Raw genomic sequence first — 13,218 nt, forward strand, 5'->3', positions numbered from 1 at the left:
GGAGAGCGAAGGGCTGGGCTGCACCCGGGCCGCCTGTCCCGGGCGCGGCTCGGGCGGCTGACCCCCCGGCGGCCGAGGCCCCCCTTGGCGCGGGCTAGCGGGGGCCGGGGAGGCGGCAGGGGCTGCGCCGCGGGCTCGGCAGGCCGGGGGTCTGCATGGTGCGCGGGGGCGAGAGGGCGGGGGCCCGCGGAAGGCGCCGGCGAAGGCTGCTGCTGGGACTGCTACTGCCGCCCTTTGCGGGTCTCATACTGCCGCGGGCGCGAAGGGCGCGCCGAACCCTCGGCCGCCTCCCACCCCACTCCTCAAGGGAGCCATCGCGTCCCGGGCTGGCGACCCCCGCGCCGCCCAGCGCCCCTCCTCGTGGCCGTCGCCGGGTCGCGAGTGGAACCCGAAAGAGGAAGAATTTAAGATCCCCACGTGCGGGCTCCCGGGACCCGCGGCCCCACCGCCCCCGCCCCTGTCTGTCACGGGAACAGGAGTCGGCCTGGCCGCGGCCAAGTACAAACGGCCTCCGGGCTGCTGACAGCTCGGCCTGCAAGGCGTCCTTTAAAAAGGAAGAGGGAGGGGGAGACAGCGAGGGTGAAGAAAGAGTCCGCCCTCCTGGGTCGCGCCGCTGGAGCTAATCACCGCGGGTGCGGTGCGAGCTGCGGGTCCCCGAGGCTCTCGGGTTCGCTCGCCCCCCTCCGCCATCCCGGGACACCCCCTCCCTCTCCACCCCCCGGCCCACACGCTCTCCCAGGACTGGACTCTAGACCTGCGGGGAGCAGGCCCTCCCCCTACACACCGTGACCCCCGCACCGCCCAGGGATCCCGGCAGAGCAATGGCGAGGGCTGCCGAATTTCTGCGGCCATCCACGCGCAAGGACGCGCGGGGGTCGGGGGAAGTGTCGCCGGTGCTTTCCTGAATGTAATGAAAAGCGGGCTCGAGGACGGAGGTCTGTCGAATCTTGTGTCGCCTGTTGCACAATTCCGGGCTCGATGCTGGGACACCTGTTCTAAAGGTTCAGAACATGATTTTCAGGGGCCGGCAACATTTGCACTTAGTTTTTCACCTGAAAGTTTCCACTTCTAGGAGGAACAGCACGTTTTCGCCAACAGACTCACACAGGCGCCCCCCCCCCCCCCGCCCCCCAACCTTCGGGCTCCGGGTGAGGAATCGCCGGTCACCTCCACCAGCTGGGGGCAGCTCGAAAACCCTCAAAGAGCACGACTTCGTTCACGCCCACAAAGGAAATAAAAGAACAAAATTAATGATAATTGAGCCGATCTGAACTTCTGTTAGGGCAAAGAAACACATTTATTTAAATGATGTGTCCCCTGTGTGCTATTTTCAGGGGCACTGCTCCTTTATCGGCGTAAGCGCCTTATGAAACTGGTGTTATGTGAAACCCAGGCTAAACTTGGGCATTTATTTTTACTGCATCCTGAACTTCCTCTCATCGTTTACTGGTGTGTGTGTGTGAATATGTTCCCCGTATCTCAACCTATTTGTCAAACGCTCTGAATGCCCGTGTCACTGATTTAGATGTTGGCAAGTTGAGTGAAACAAAAGAGACAAAAGTTTGCTGTGCACCAGCAATAAAAAGGTGCGATCAAAAGCATTTACCACGCCCGCAGCTTCCCCATGGTCCCCAGTCGGTTCAGAGCTTTTTTTTTTTTTTTTTTAACTCTGAATAAAACGGTTTCTCTTTTTAAATCTGAGATAAAGTATATTCCAAGTAAAGAATTACTTCTGACTTCTTCTTTTAAATATTGGGATTAGCATTTAGTTATGAAAACGTAAAAATAATGCTCAACATTTCAGATGGTAAGTAATATTTAGCTTTCTTGTCTAAATATTTAGCGTTCTTGCTCTCTTAGAAATAGATATTGCTAGGGACAATAATAAGCTATTAAGTAAAACCAAAGTATGTTCTGGCTTTTATCTACAAACAATGGTACAGTTTTTCTTAACTTAAGCAAACAGAAAAATTGTTTTTTGCAAAAAATTTCTTCGGTACTATGTTTTTATTTGCAAAAAAAAAAATGTTCTTGCCAGACTTAAAGTTTTTTTTTTTTAAGTTGTTTTTTAGGAGTGTTGTTTGGATTGAATATATCCTGAGCAATTAAGGGAAAAGGTCATTTCCAACCACGGCAAAAGTGAGCTCTAGTGATCATAATAAGATGATAAAACTACAAAGCCATGTTTACTGCTAATAACATTCCCAGTACCACACCTCTTTATATTATTTTTGTTGAATTTAAAGGAATTCCATTACATCACAACTGCAAAAAGTTCTGCACCAGCAACATTTGCTAGTCCCCCAAGGGTCAAGTTTCTCTCATTATCCAGCTGTTCTTTGATAGCATTAATATTTTAAGGAGTGATTTGTTGGCGCTTACCTCCCATTAATTACATTCTCCATGCCACAGTGGGATTCTTTTCTTTAAGACACCAACTATAATTAATTCCTCCATCAAAGCCCCTGTCTATTTGACTTATTTAGAGGGCATTTTACTCGAATCTAGTTGGATCTTACCAGTGGAAAATAACCAAACCTTCGAATTACTTGATATTCCGTAGATCTGATGTGTGTGGACATTAGAGCAATTGTGTGCCATGCTTTCTTATCTAGATCCAGGTGCCTTTAAACCATTACAACAATCAGCTCAGGGGGCATGCCCACAGGGTTGGGGGGGGGGCGGCGTGTTTTGTTCTTTGTCATAGGAGAGCTCCTTGAACTTACATTGACAAATTCTAACTGCAAAAGTGATGTCCTCAGAATGCTCTTTGTGAATAGGAAAGGAATATGTATTTCTTTTTTAGGTTTATAAACATCCCAAATTTTCTATTATTTTGTTATTACTTTAATAGTAAAGGAAGATTAAAAAGCTCTCAGAGACCCCCCGCAAAGACTCTAGGGGAAGACATGGAGGTGGAAAATAAAATCTATACCATCTGGAGTATTATGTGGAGGTTTTGGAAATTCTATATTTTTCCTTATCTCAGTAACACAAATTCCATATTTTGGTGAATAACATAGTCATAAGGGATCATTTCCTCAGTCTACATTCTCTTGTGGCCCTGCCTCCAGGAAATTCTATAGGAAATGAGTTAAATGATATGATGTCTGGGATTTGCTTTAATAAACACCAGCAAAAGAGAAAGAAAGAGTGAAGGAGGGAGGGAGAGAAAGAGAGTAAGAAAGGGGGGAGAGAGGGAGGGAAGGAGGAAGAAAGGCAGAAAGGGAGGGAGGGGGAAGGGAAGAAGGAGAAAAAAGAGGGTACAGGAGAAATGGAAAGTGGAAGATGGAATGGAAGCAACTGGAACATAATTAGTAATATGTTAATCATTGCAGCTGTGCAAAGGGTACTTGTACAATCAAAATGCAATTTTTTCTATTTTTATGTATGAAGAAAAACTACACACACAAGTTTTTCTTTTCTTTCTTTTTTTTTAAATATTTTATTTATTTATTTGACAGATAGAGATCACAAGTAGAGAGGCAGGCAGAGAGAGAGAGAGGAGGAAGCAGGCTCCCCGCCAAGGAGCCCGATGCGGGGCTCGATCCCAGGACTCTGGGATCATGACCTGAGCGAAAGGCAGATGTTTTACCCACTGAGCCACCCAGGCGCCCCTTTCTTTTAATTTTTAATTGATAAGAATGGATCACAGTATGAAACTACCATGGGACCATACTTCGAAACTTTGTCTTGGTTCCTTCTCCTTGTTTTAGTCTTTGGAGCAGAGTGAAAGATTTGAGAAAAGTTAAAGCAGAGAAGTAAAGAAAAAGAAGGCAAAATGAATGCACCAGAAAGGACTAGAATCAAAATATACTAAGAAAAGGAGGAGAAAAGGCAAAGGAATGTAGAAGTGAAAATAAATGAATGAATAAATAAATAAATAAATAAATAATAAGGACACTTCGCTTTGGCTTTGGAAGTCCCCTCCAGATCATTTGCATTGGATCCGGAAATAAAATAGAAAACAAAAACTTTCTCACCCCCCCTCCCCCACTCAAGTTCCTTTCTGGAGTGATTTCTTATCACTAATCTTCCTTTAATAACTTTGTCCAAGACTTAATGGAATTTTCTTCCTTGAATCACTCACTATAAATCTCTTATTCCAGGACCTGTGAATCTGAGTTACCGGAAAGTTATTTTTCCTCCAATTCGCTTTGGCACATACTCACCGCTGGAGAAGAGCAAGGTGCCCAGAAGCGTAATCCCAGCCCCCAGCAACCCAGTCCCCCCGCCCCCCTTCCACCTGCCCCGTGCATTAGCTGGCCTCAGAGTCTTTATTTATGAAGAGGGGATTAGATATAGTGCCCTTACAGCAGTGTTTCTCAAACCATAAGGTGCATAGAAAACTTGTCAAAATGCAAGTTTTGATTCCTAAGGTCTAGGAAGGGGCCAGAGATTCTGCGTTTCCAGCAAGCTCCCAGGTAATGCCAAGGCTGCTGGTCTGAGGACCATCCTCTGCGTCCCCTCTGGTCCTCCTCTACCCTTGCCCCCACCCACAGGGGGAAGGAATGAATAGAGCCAAGGGGACCCAAGCGAAGCCCATTTCCTCACTTTCTATACCACTCTTGGGCCTTAAGATACCAGAAGTCCCTCCTCAAATAAACTCAAGCTTTTGCTCCTGGAGTTTCCAGAAGCCATATCCTGGTCAGAAGGGGTTCCAGGACCAGGTGGTTACAAACTTGTAAACCAGGCGAAGATATCCTAACCCTTGTACAGGAGGGCCCCTGCTGCGCAAGATGGACGCACAGATGGAAAGGGGCGGGGCAGACCTGGCTGGCTGCCTCCCTGCCTGTCCTTGACTCAGTCGCACCTGTTAGGGCGGGGCCGTTGCTTAGCAGGTCTTAGGGGCTCAGTAAACGCTCCAGAGGGAATAAGTGAGTGATTGAATAAATGACAAAAGGAACGTTTTCCCTTGATGATTTCATAGCCTTTACCACACCTCATTGTAATTCTGTGATAGGGCATGTGTCTTCCGCATTCGTTTGACCTCCTTTTTCTCGATTACATCCTGGAACCTCCTAGAGCACCTGGTACATAGTGAGCACTCAGGAAATGTTGAGTAAATAACTGTAAACGGTAGATGACTGATTGAGAACTTGTGATAACTGAGTGACATCTCAGTACTATATAGAACTTCAGCAAGCGAGTATCTGGGAGTGACCAGCGGGGGACAGGACGAGTCTGCAGGCCAGGGGGGATTTGTCAGAGTCAACCTCTGCAATTTAACTATAAATCCAGCTCATCAAGAACTGTCTGGGCTGGGGCGCCTGGGTGGCTCAGTGGGTTAAAGCCTCTGCCTTCGCCTCAGGTCATGATCTCAGGATCCTGGAGTCAAGCCCCTCATTGGGCTCCCTGCTGAGCAGGGAGGAGAGAGCGTCCTCCTCTCTCTCTCTGCCTACTTGTGATCTCTTTCTGTCAAATAAATAAAATCTTTAAAAAAATAAATAAAAGAAAAAAAGAACTGTCCGGGGTGTTGTTCGGGACGGCAGACAGCAGCCCACAGCCGTCCTCCGTGGAGACAGACAGCGGGGACGCTTGTCCAAGAGAAGAGAGCTATTATGTGGAGAAAATCGGTCAACCCGGTAGAAAGAATATTCTAGTTGTGAGTCAGACGAGTCTGAGTTTTTGAGTGTGCCTCTTTCTGATCACATGGCTTTGAGCAATGTCCTTTCTTCAGTTTACTGAATCTCAACTTCCATGTCTCTAAAATGAGGGGAACAGGAGAGAATAACCTCTCCCTTGAAAGATTATCCTAAGAATTGAAAATAGAACACGTCGCAGTCTGAAGCTCGGGGCTTCAGAAGCAGTAGGTATTACCCACAACCAGCTGGTTTGAATCTGTAGCTAAATAATCATGGCAAGTTTCCTGCTCACCAGAATGGGCCTGTGCCCTGATTAATCTGAGTGGATTATTTACAGCGCTCCGTCCTTCATTCTCTTATTCATTCAATGTGCCCATTCATAACCACTGGCAATTGAATATTGATTATTCACTTTCAGAGTTGCTCTCCTGAGACGTGCCCCAAAGCTAGGAGCAGTGGGGGATGACGGTGGGTGTCAGACAATCCCAGTGGAGGGACGGGCGTCGCTGGACAGACTTTATTTCAGCTGGATTTCTACACGGTACAGTCCCAAGCACAGGTGGGCATTTAATAAGTATCTGATTAGTCTGTGATTCCATATTATGTCAGTAGAGATGTAATTTATTAACCTGGGCTCCTGGCATCCTTCCAGTGTATGTATAATAGAATGATATTTTTCATGCAGAGATATAAATTAAATTAATTGGCATCCGCATTTAATTGAAACTTCCTCGACAGTACATGGATTCTCCCCAACACCACCTCTTTCTCAGCAAGGGGTATTTCCTTCTGAGTGCTTGCAGACTAAAGAGAAGCCAGCCCCAATTCCTGAGGCTCCCCAAGGAGCCGGCTTTCAGCAGCGTTGAGAGCAGCAGGGAAAGTGAGTGGGCCCTGGAAACATGGAAAGTTGCTACACTGTGGCCAGGAGCTCTTTTGGTTGGGGGAAAGGACTTTAGAAGATAAAGAAACAGAGTGTTTCTGTCTTATTTCTGTCTTCTTACTCCCCACCTTCACCAGCCACACAGAATGTTTTGAAAATTTTTAAGTTACCTTTAAAGTTTGTAAATCACATGGAATTCTTTGAAAAGCCGTAATATAGTTGCAGTCAACGTAACCTTTTATTTTGATGTTTCTCCTTTTCATATAACCTGTATCTGGTTAGCTCTGCTGGTGACATGAGGGGCTGAGCAGGCAAAGGTCCTAATTTCCACCCCGTGGGTCAACCGAGTTTCCTCTGTCTCAGGAATACAAAATGCACACTTGACCTTGGCTTGCAAACACCTGCTATGAGTTATTTGAGGTCATCAGCCTGAGCACTTGGTTCTAACAGATACAGTCAAATATGCAGCTTGGAAAATGAGCTCAGTGTTATACACTCCTACAGCAAAGGGGCCAACCGTGTTATCTTTGTAAATATCAGTGCCTAATATCTAGTGCTCACGTGCCCCTCCTCCTATCCTCAAAACTGATTTTATCCAGCCATTCGTTCTGTACAATCACATTATTTTCTACTTCTTTAACATACTTACTGTAATCGAGGATAAGAAGAATATTCACCCTTAGCACTTTTCTTTGGCTTCTCCACTTGAATTGGGCTTGAAATACAAACACTATTTGTAGCCATCTGCATGGCTGGTCCAATTTAGTATATAAAAAACTAGAAGTCAGTAACCCTTAATCTAGGTGCCATTATGCCTCTTCCATTTAGAGCTTATCTGTTCAGCAACTTTAGCTCTCTTGAAGATGGGAAATGCAGGTAACAATCTTCCTTACCTACATGTACCCTCCTCCGACACAGCCTCTTCCTAAGAAGGCATAATAAGTCACAAAGTCTGGGACTAAATGTGGCTTATTGATCAGAATGCTTTATGAACGACATGGATGGAACGATAGGATATTATGCTAAGCGAAATAAGTCAGTCAGAGAAAGACAGATACCACATGATTTCATTCATATGTGGAATTTAAGAAAGAAAACAGATGAATATAGGGGAAGGGAAGGAAACATAAAATAAAATGAAAATTGAGAGGGAGACAAACTCTAAGAGATGCTGAACTGTAGGAAACAAACTGAGGGCTGCTGGAGGGGAAGAAGGTGGAGGGTGGGGTAACTGGCTGATGGACATTAAGGAAGGCACTTGCTGTAATGAGCACTGGGTGTTATATGCAACTGATGAATCACTAAATTCTACCCTGAAGCTAATAAAAAATAAAAATAAAATGTGCAAAAAAAATAAAAAAAAATGTGCAAAAAAAATAAAATATGCTAAGTCCTATAAAACATTAAAGATGCCTGGATTAAAAAAAAGAGTGTTTTATCCCCCCACACAGGGCTTATCTTTCTTTTTTACTCCCAAAATTTAACTTTTATTATGAACAGGTAGTATTTATCTTTGTTAGCAGTGATTTTTTTCTTAATATGAGCATGCTTCAGTCACCTAAAAGCTAGCTACCTACCTGCCTATCTACCTATCTATATAAATTAATATACATTCTGTCGATTGGCTACTTAATAGAGTCACATGGTAAGTTTTATAATGACTAACCAGCCTCCTCTGATATTGTTGGTGTAAATAAAAATGTTTATGTTTTATTTTTACTAAATCAAGTTAACCTATAACAAATTCCCTTTTAGAAAATTACCACATGGATACAAGTTTAGTCTTATGAAGATTAGAAGCAAATTTGAAAAGGAAGGCCCCGGAAATTAAAAAAAAAAAATGCACAAGGTTGGATTAGAATACACCAACAGAGTAGATTATATATACAAATATCTACTTAGTAAGTATTTGAGAAATTTTGAAGATTTCTATGTGCTATATGTTATTTTCTGTTCTACTTATCTACTTAATACTTAAGTATTAAGTACTAAGTTTAAGTACTTATCTACTTAATAAAATAAAGTCTTCACTACTTTTTTTTAGAGAAGAACAAAAGGTATTTTTAAAAACACACTGAGGGAAAAATATGCAGTTTTAATCTCTTCAAATTTCTTGAATCTAGAAAAACTAGATTATTGTATGGAAACTTACTACCAAGAAATCATTAAAAAAAAAAAAAAACTTGTCCAGTTTTAAATTCAAAACTGTGAGAGCACTTACAACAACACTTTTACTATTTTCTCTACCAATAACTACATTTCATGCAGCATTTCTGTTACATTAGAATTCAATGTACAAGATATACAAGTCTGTACAATGTACAGACAAGATGGTTTCATAAAATGTGGGAGAAATGCTGGAAAAAAAAAAAACATTTCAACTAGATTAAAACGAAAACAAGACAGAGAATGTTCATTTAAAACTTATACCAAGATATCACAAAGGTCTTATCACGGGTAAGGAAAAGTCTTATTTTTTAAAATGCTTAAGAACAGTTTTGAATAAAATTCAATTCAATTTTATATCTAACAAAAAGGTAGAAATCAGATGGTCTTATTCAAATCAATCGGCCACATTATATGTAACACAAACAAAGGGGGGGACCTACTTCTACAAAAATGCTTTATCATTATAAAAATTTTAAACTAACCTAAATAAAAATTCACTTTTGAAGAAACTGATATGTTATAAGGAATGCAAATAAGATAAATCTTACGCAACACATTCAGAATAAATGCAAAGGCCTGTCTTTCTATATCTTCCTATCTCCCTGGATATTTCTCTTGGCCTGAGCAGAATTCCTCCCCTCATTCTAATACGAGTACCCCACCTTCCCCCATTCCACATGGACCTGGACCGACTGTCAGTCATGGAGCTCGACTCCTGGCCAAGGGTTGGACGGGAGATCTTCCTGATGCAATCAGAATTCCTTATCTCCCCGGACTTTGTGATTGGTTCAGAGGTATGCACATGACTCAAGCGTGGCCAATCAGAGTCAGAAACATGATCCCTCTCTTGTAGAGTAAGCTTAACTGAGAATAAAGTCATCTGACAGAGATAAGAGAGGAATAAAGGGGAGACACCCAAGATGCTGGAGTCCCTGGATCCAGCTGTGCTTGAAGCTCGCACTATCCTGGTCTTCCCTGTTACATGAGATGATACAGTCACTTTTGGTTTAAACTAGTTTGGGTTAGGTTCTGATCACATATAACTGAAGACAAATCTGACCTCTGCGGTAAATATTATGGAAACAATTTTAATAAATGCTTCCTGGAAGTGGGGAGGGGATGGTTGGTAAGATTATCAAAACAGGATGATTCGAAGGCACAACATCTGGAGCTATATTGTGAAAAAACAAATGTGTATCCACCTCATTAGGGCTTTAGGACAGTATATTTTAGGTTGTGAGTCAGAACCCATTGAGTGGGTCATGAAATCAATTTACTGATACATGAATGGCATTTATTTAAAGATAGAATAGAATACAAAATAGAGAATATATCACACAAATAAGGAAAGTTCGATTTGATGACATTTTATTTCAGATATTTATGTAAGTATGTATGTTCTGGATAGTGGTATGAAATAACTTTTTTAATATTTTATTTATTACAAGTAGGAATGCAAATAAGATAAATCTTATGCAACACATTCAGAATAAATGCAAAGGCCTGTCTTTCTATATCTTCCTATCTCCCTGGATATTTCTCTTGGCCTGAGCAGAATTCCTCCCCTCATTCTAATACGAGTACCCCACCTTCCCCCATTCCACGTGGACCTGGACCGACTGTCAGTCATGGAGCTCGACTCCTGGCCAAGGGTTGGACAGGAGATCTTAGTGATGCAATCAGAATTCCTTATCTCTCGGGTGCCTGGGTGGCTCAGTGGGTTAAAGCCTCTGCCTTTCGGCTCAGGTCATGGTCCCAGGCTACTGGGATTGGGTCCCACATCGAGCTCTCTGCTCGGCGGGGAGCCTGCTTCCTCCTCGCGCTCTCTCTCTCTCTCTCTGCCTGTATCTCTGCCTACTTGTGATCTCTGTCTGTCAAATAAATAAATAAAATCTTAAAAAAAAAAAAAAAAAGAATTCCTTATCTCCCCAGTGTAGGGGCCTGGTTGGCCAGAGGGCGCCCTTTTGTTGTGGGCTTGAATTGACCCTGCCCCTCTCAGAGGAACTTGCTTGCAGGCCCCAGATGTAGGGGTGGGCCATCCGGATGGAGATGTCCAATCAGTGGGGCGCGTATATATTTGCTATGGTGGATTGAAATTCAATTGGCCGTCCGTATTGCTCACCAATCATGACTGTGGAGTTTTCCCTGTGTGTTGCATTCCTATTGGACACCTGTGTGTGGGCCGGGCTCGGCTACCTCTATAAAGATTAGTCTGTGAAGTAGTGCAGGGGTGATAGCGTCAGGGTCCTCGGGAGCATCGGGAGCGTGGGGAGCAGCAGCGTCGGAATCATCGGGATCATTGGGAGCAGTGTCATAGGGAAGCATAGTCATCCGGAGCAGCATCGTCGGGAGCGGCCTCGCAGGGAGCGTTATGAGCATTGCCGGGGAGCGGCCTGGCCAGCTAGGGAGCGGCCTCCCTGGGGCAGCGCTGCCAGAGCGTCATCATCAGGAAGCGGCCTCTGTGGGGGAGGAGTGCCGCCAGGAGTGTCGTTGTCAGGTAGGGGAGTCACGGGGTAGCAGGTGTCGTTGGGTAGCGGGAATCGTCGGGTAAGGGAAGTAATCGGGGTCGGTGTCCTGGTCGTGGTCGCCTCTTTGTAAGAGACGGCCCTGACTGGTTGGTTTGATTTCCGAGATGCTTGGCGCGAAACAAAGCTTTGCCTGACTTCCGCTTTGTGTCGGTCTCGTTCCTTTGATCACAGACCCTAACACCCAGACTTTGTGTTTGGTTCAGAGGTATGCACATGACTCAAGCCTGGCCAATCAGACTCCTTCCATGAAATCTGGTTTATTTATCTTGTGGTTTATTTATCACAAGTAGGCAGAGAGACAAGGGAAGCAAGCTCCTTGCTGAGCAGAGAGCAGGATGCCGGGCTCAATCACAGGACCCTGAGATCATGACCTGAGCGGAAGGCAGAAGCTCTAATGCGCTGAGCCACCCAGGCAGCCCTGAAATAACTTTTTTTTTTTTTTACTGAAGGGAGTGATCAAAACATTTGAAAATCATGCTTAGAACAAAACTGCAATCACAACATTGAATATGTTGAATGGAGCAAAAAGGGTCAAAATATTAGCACATTACTATTCTTATGTTCTAAAGAAGAATGTGTTCTGGAAAAAGTAGTTGCCTGTTTTCCATAACTAACTTTGCTAGGTGTGCATATGGGGCCAGGACAGGTGGGAGTCGCGGACGGAATTAAAGTAGTCAAAGATGTATCAGGCTAGTTTAACCTGCTTCCTCTGAGTTATTTATTCAATTAGTTGAAGTTCATCTCTTTATCAGGGCTGTTTTGCCCTCTGGTCCTCTCTCTTGGCCTGAGGTGTGAAGAAGAGAAGCAGCTTACCTCAGCTTGTGAGGACGGGAGAGTCTAGAATGCATATACTACTCTCCAGATCCTTGGTTACCTGTGGGCAGGACTGCTGGTCCGACCCGGTTTCTGGAAAAAATGCACTGAAGAAGTCTGTGGTTGGCAAGCATGTGGATTTTTCTCTATGCTTGGAAAAGACCCATGACCCTCCCTTCCCAGACCCCATCTTGGGTCTCACTAGTAAATATTTCGCCGTGAATACCCTCCCCCAGACCCCAGCCTCAGGCCTAGCTGGTCTTGAGCAGTTGATCCCTGGTCTTTCACTATGGGGTAACTGTCCCTCAACACGTCAACCGGTCTATACAACACAATTAGCTATTTTCCATATTTCCCCATGCAGCATGAGGAACTTCTAGATCCTTTCACAGTACCCAGGAGCCAAGAGAGGTTCCAGAATGCTAACTCAATCTCTCTGTCTACCCCATTTTAACTGGCTTCCTCAGACTGGAGCAAGACCACACATCATGATACTCTCCCCCAAGAGTCCCAAATAGGCTTGGATGGGAGTAACCAGAACACACTTGCCTCACCATTTGCTTCTTTTTAATTTTTTTTTTATTTATTTAAGATCAACTTAGTTAACATAGAGGCTGTTATTAGTTTCAAGGGTAGGAGTTAGCGATGTATCACTATATTGCCTATAACACCTAATGCTGATTACATCAAGTGACTTCCCTAATGCCCATCACTCAGTTACCGCATCCCACCACTCACCTTCCCCACCAGGAATCCTGTTTGTTTCCTAGAGTTAAGAGTCTCTTATGGTTTGTCTTCCTCTGTTTTGTCTTAATTTTCCTTCCCTTCCCCTATGTTCACCTGTTTTGTTTCTTAAACTCCACATATGAGTGAAATCGTATGGTATTTGTCTTTCTCTGACTTATTTCACTTAGCGTAATACCTTCTAGTTCCATCCACGTCATTGCAGAAGGTTAGATTTCGTTCTTTTGGATGGTTGAGTAATATTTCATTGTATATATACCACGTCTTCTTTATCCATTCCTCTGTCAATAAACATCAGGCTCTTTCCATAGTTTGGCTATTGTGGACATTGCTGCTATAAACACTGGCGTGCATGTGCTGCTTCTAATCACTATGTTTGTATCCTTTGGATAACACCCAATAGAGCAATTGCTGGATCTATAGGATACTCTATAACATTTTTTTTTTTTATTTGAGAGAGAGAGAGAGAGCTTGGGGGAGAGGATCAAAGGGAGAAGCA

The 13,218-nt window shown here is 44.0% G+C and overlaps 1 protein-coding gene across 1 annotated transcript; it reads right to left on the reverse strand.

The window, feature by feature from the left end:
• Window positions 1-94: 94 nt before the first annotated feature.
• LOC123936813 lies at window positions 95-10,977 on the reverse strand. Its single transcript, XM_045997382.1, has 4 exons — window positions 10,831-10,977; window positions 7,359-7,390; window positions 785-995; window positions 95-544 (listed from the first exon to the last, which is right to left on the reverse strand). Exons 1-4 carry the CDS (start codon window positions 10,975-10,977, stop codon window positions 95-97), a joined length of 840 nt encoding a protein of 279 aa, XP_045853338.1.
• Between the last annotated feature and the right edge of the window lie 2,241 nt (window positions 10,978-13,218).

This window comes from Meles meles, chromosome 2 (genome assembly GCF_922984935.1).
Source record: "Meles meles chromosome 2, mMelMel3.1 paternal haplotype, whole genome shotgun sequence".
In the NCBI taxonomy this organism is placed as follows: domain Eukaryota; kingdom Metazoa; phylum Chordata; class Mammalia; order Carnivora; family Mustelidae; genus Meles; species Meles meles.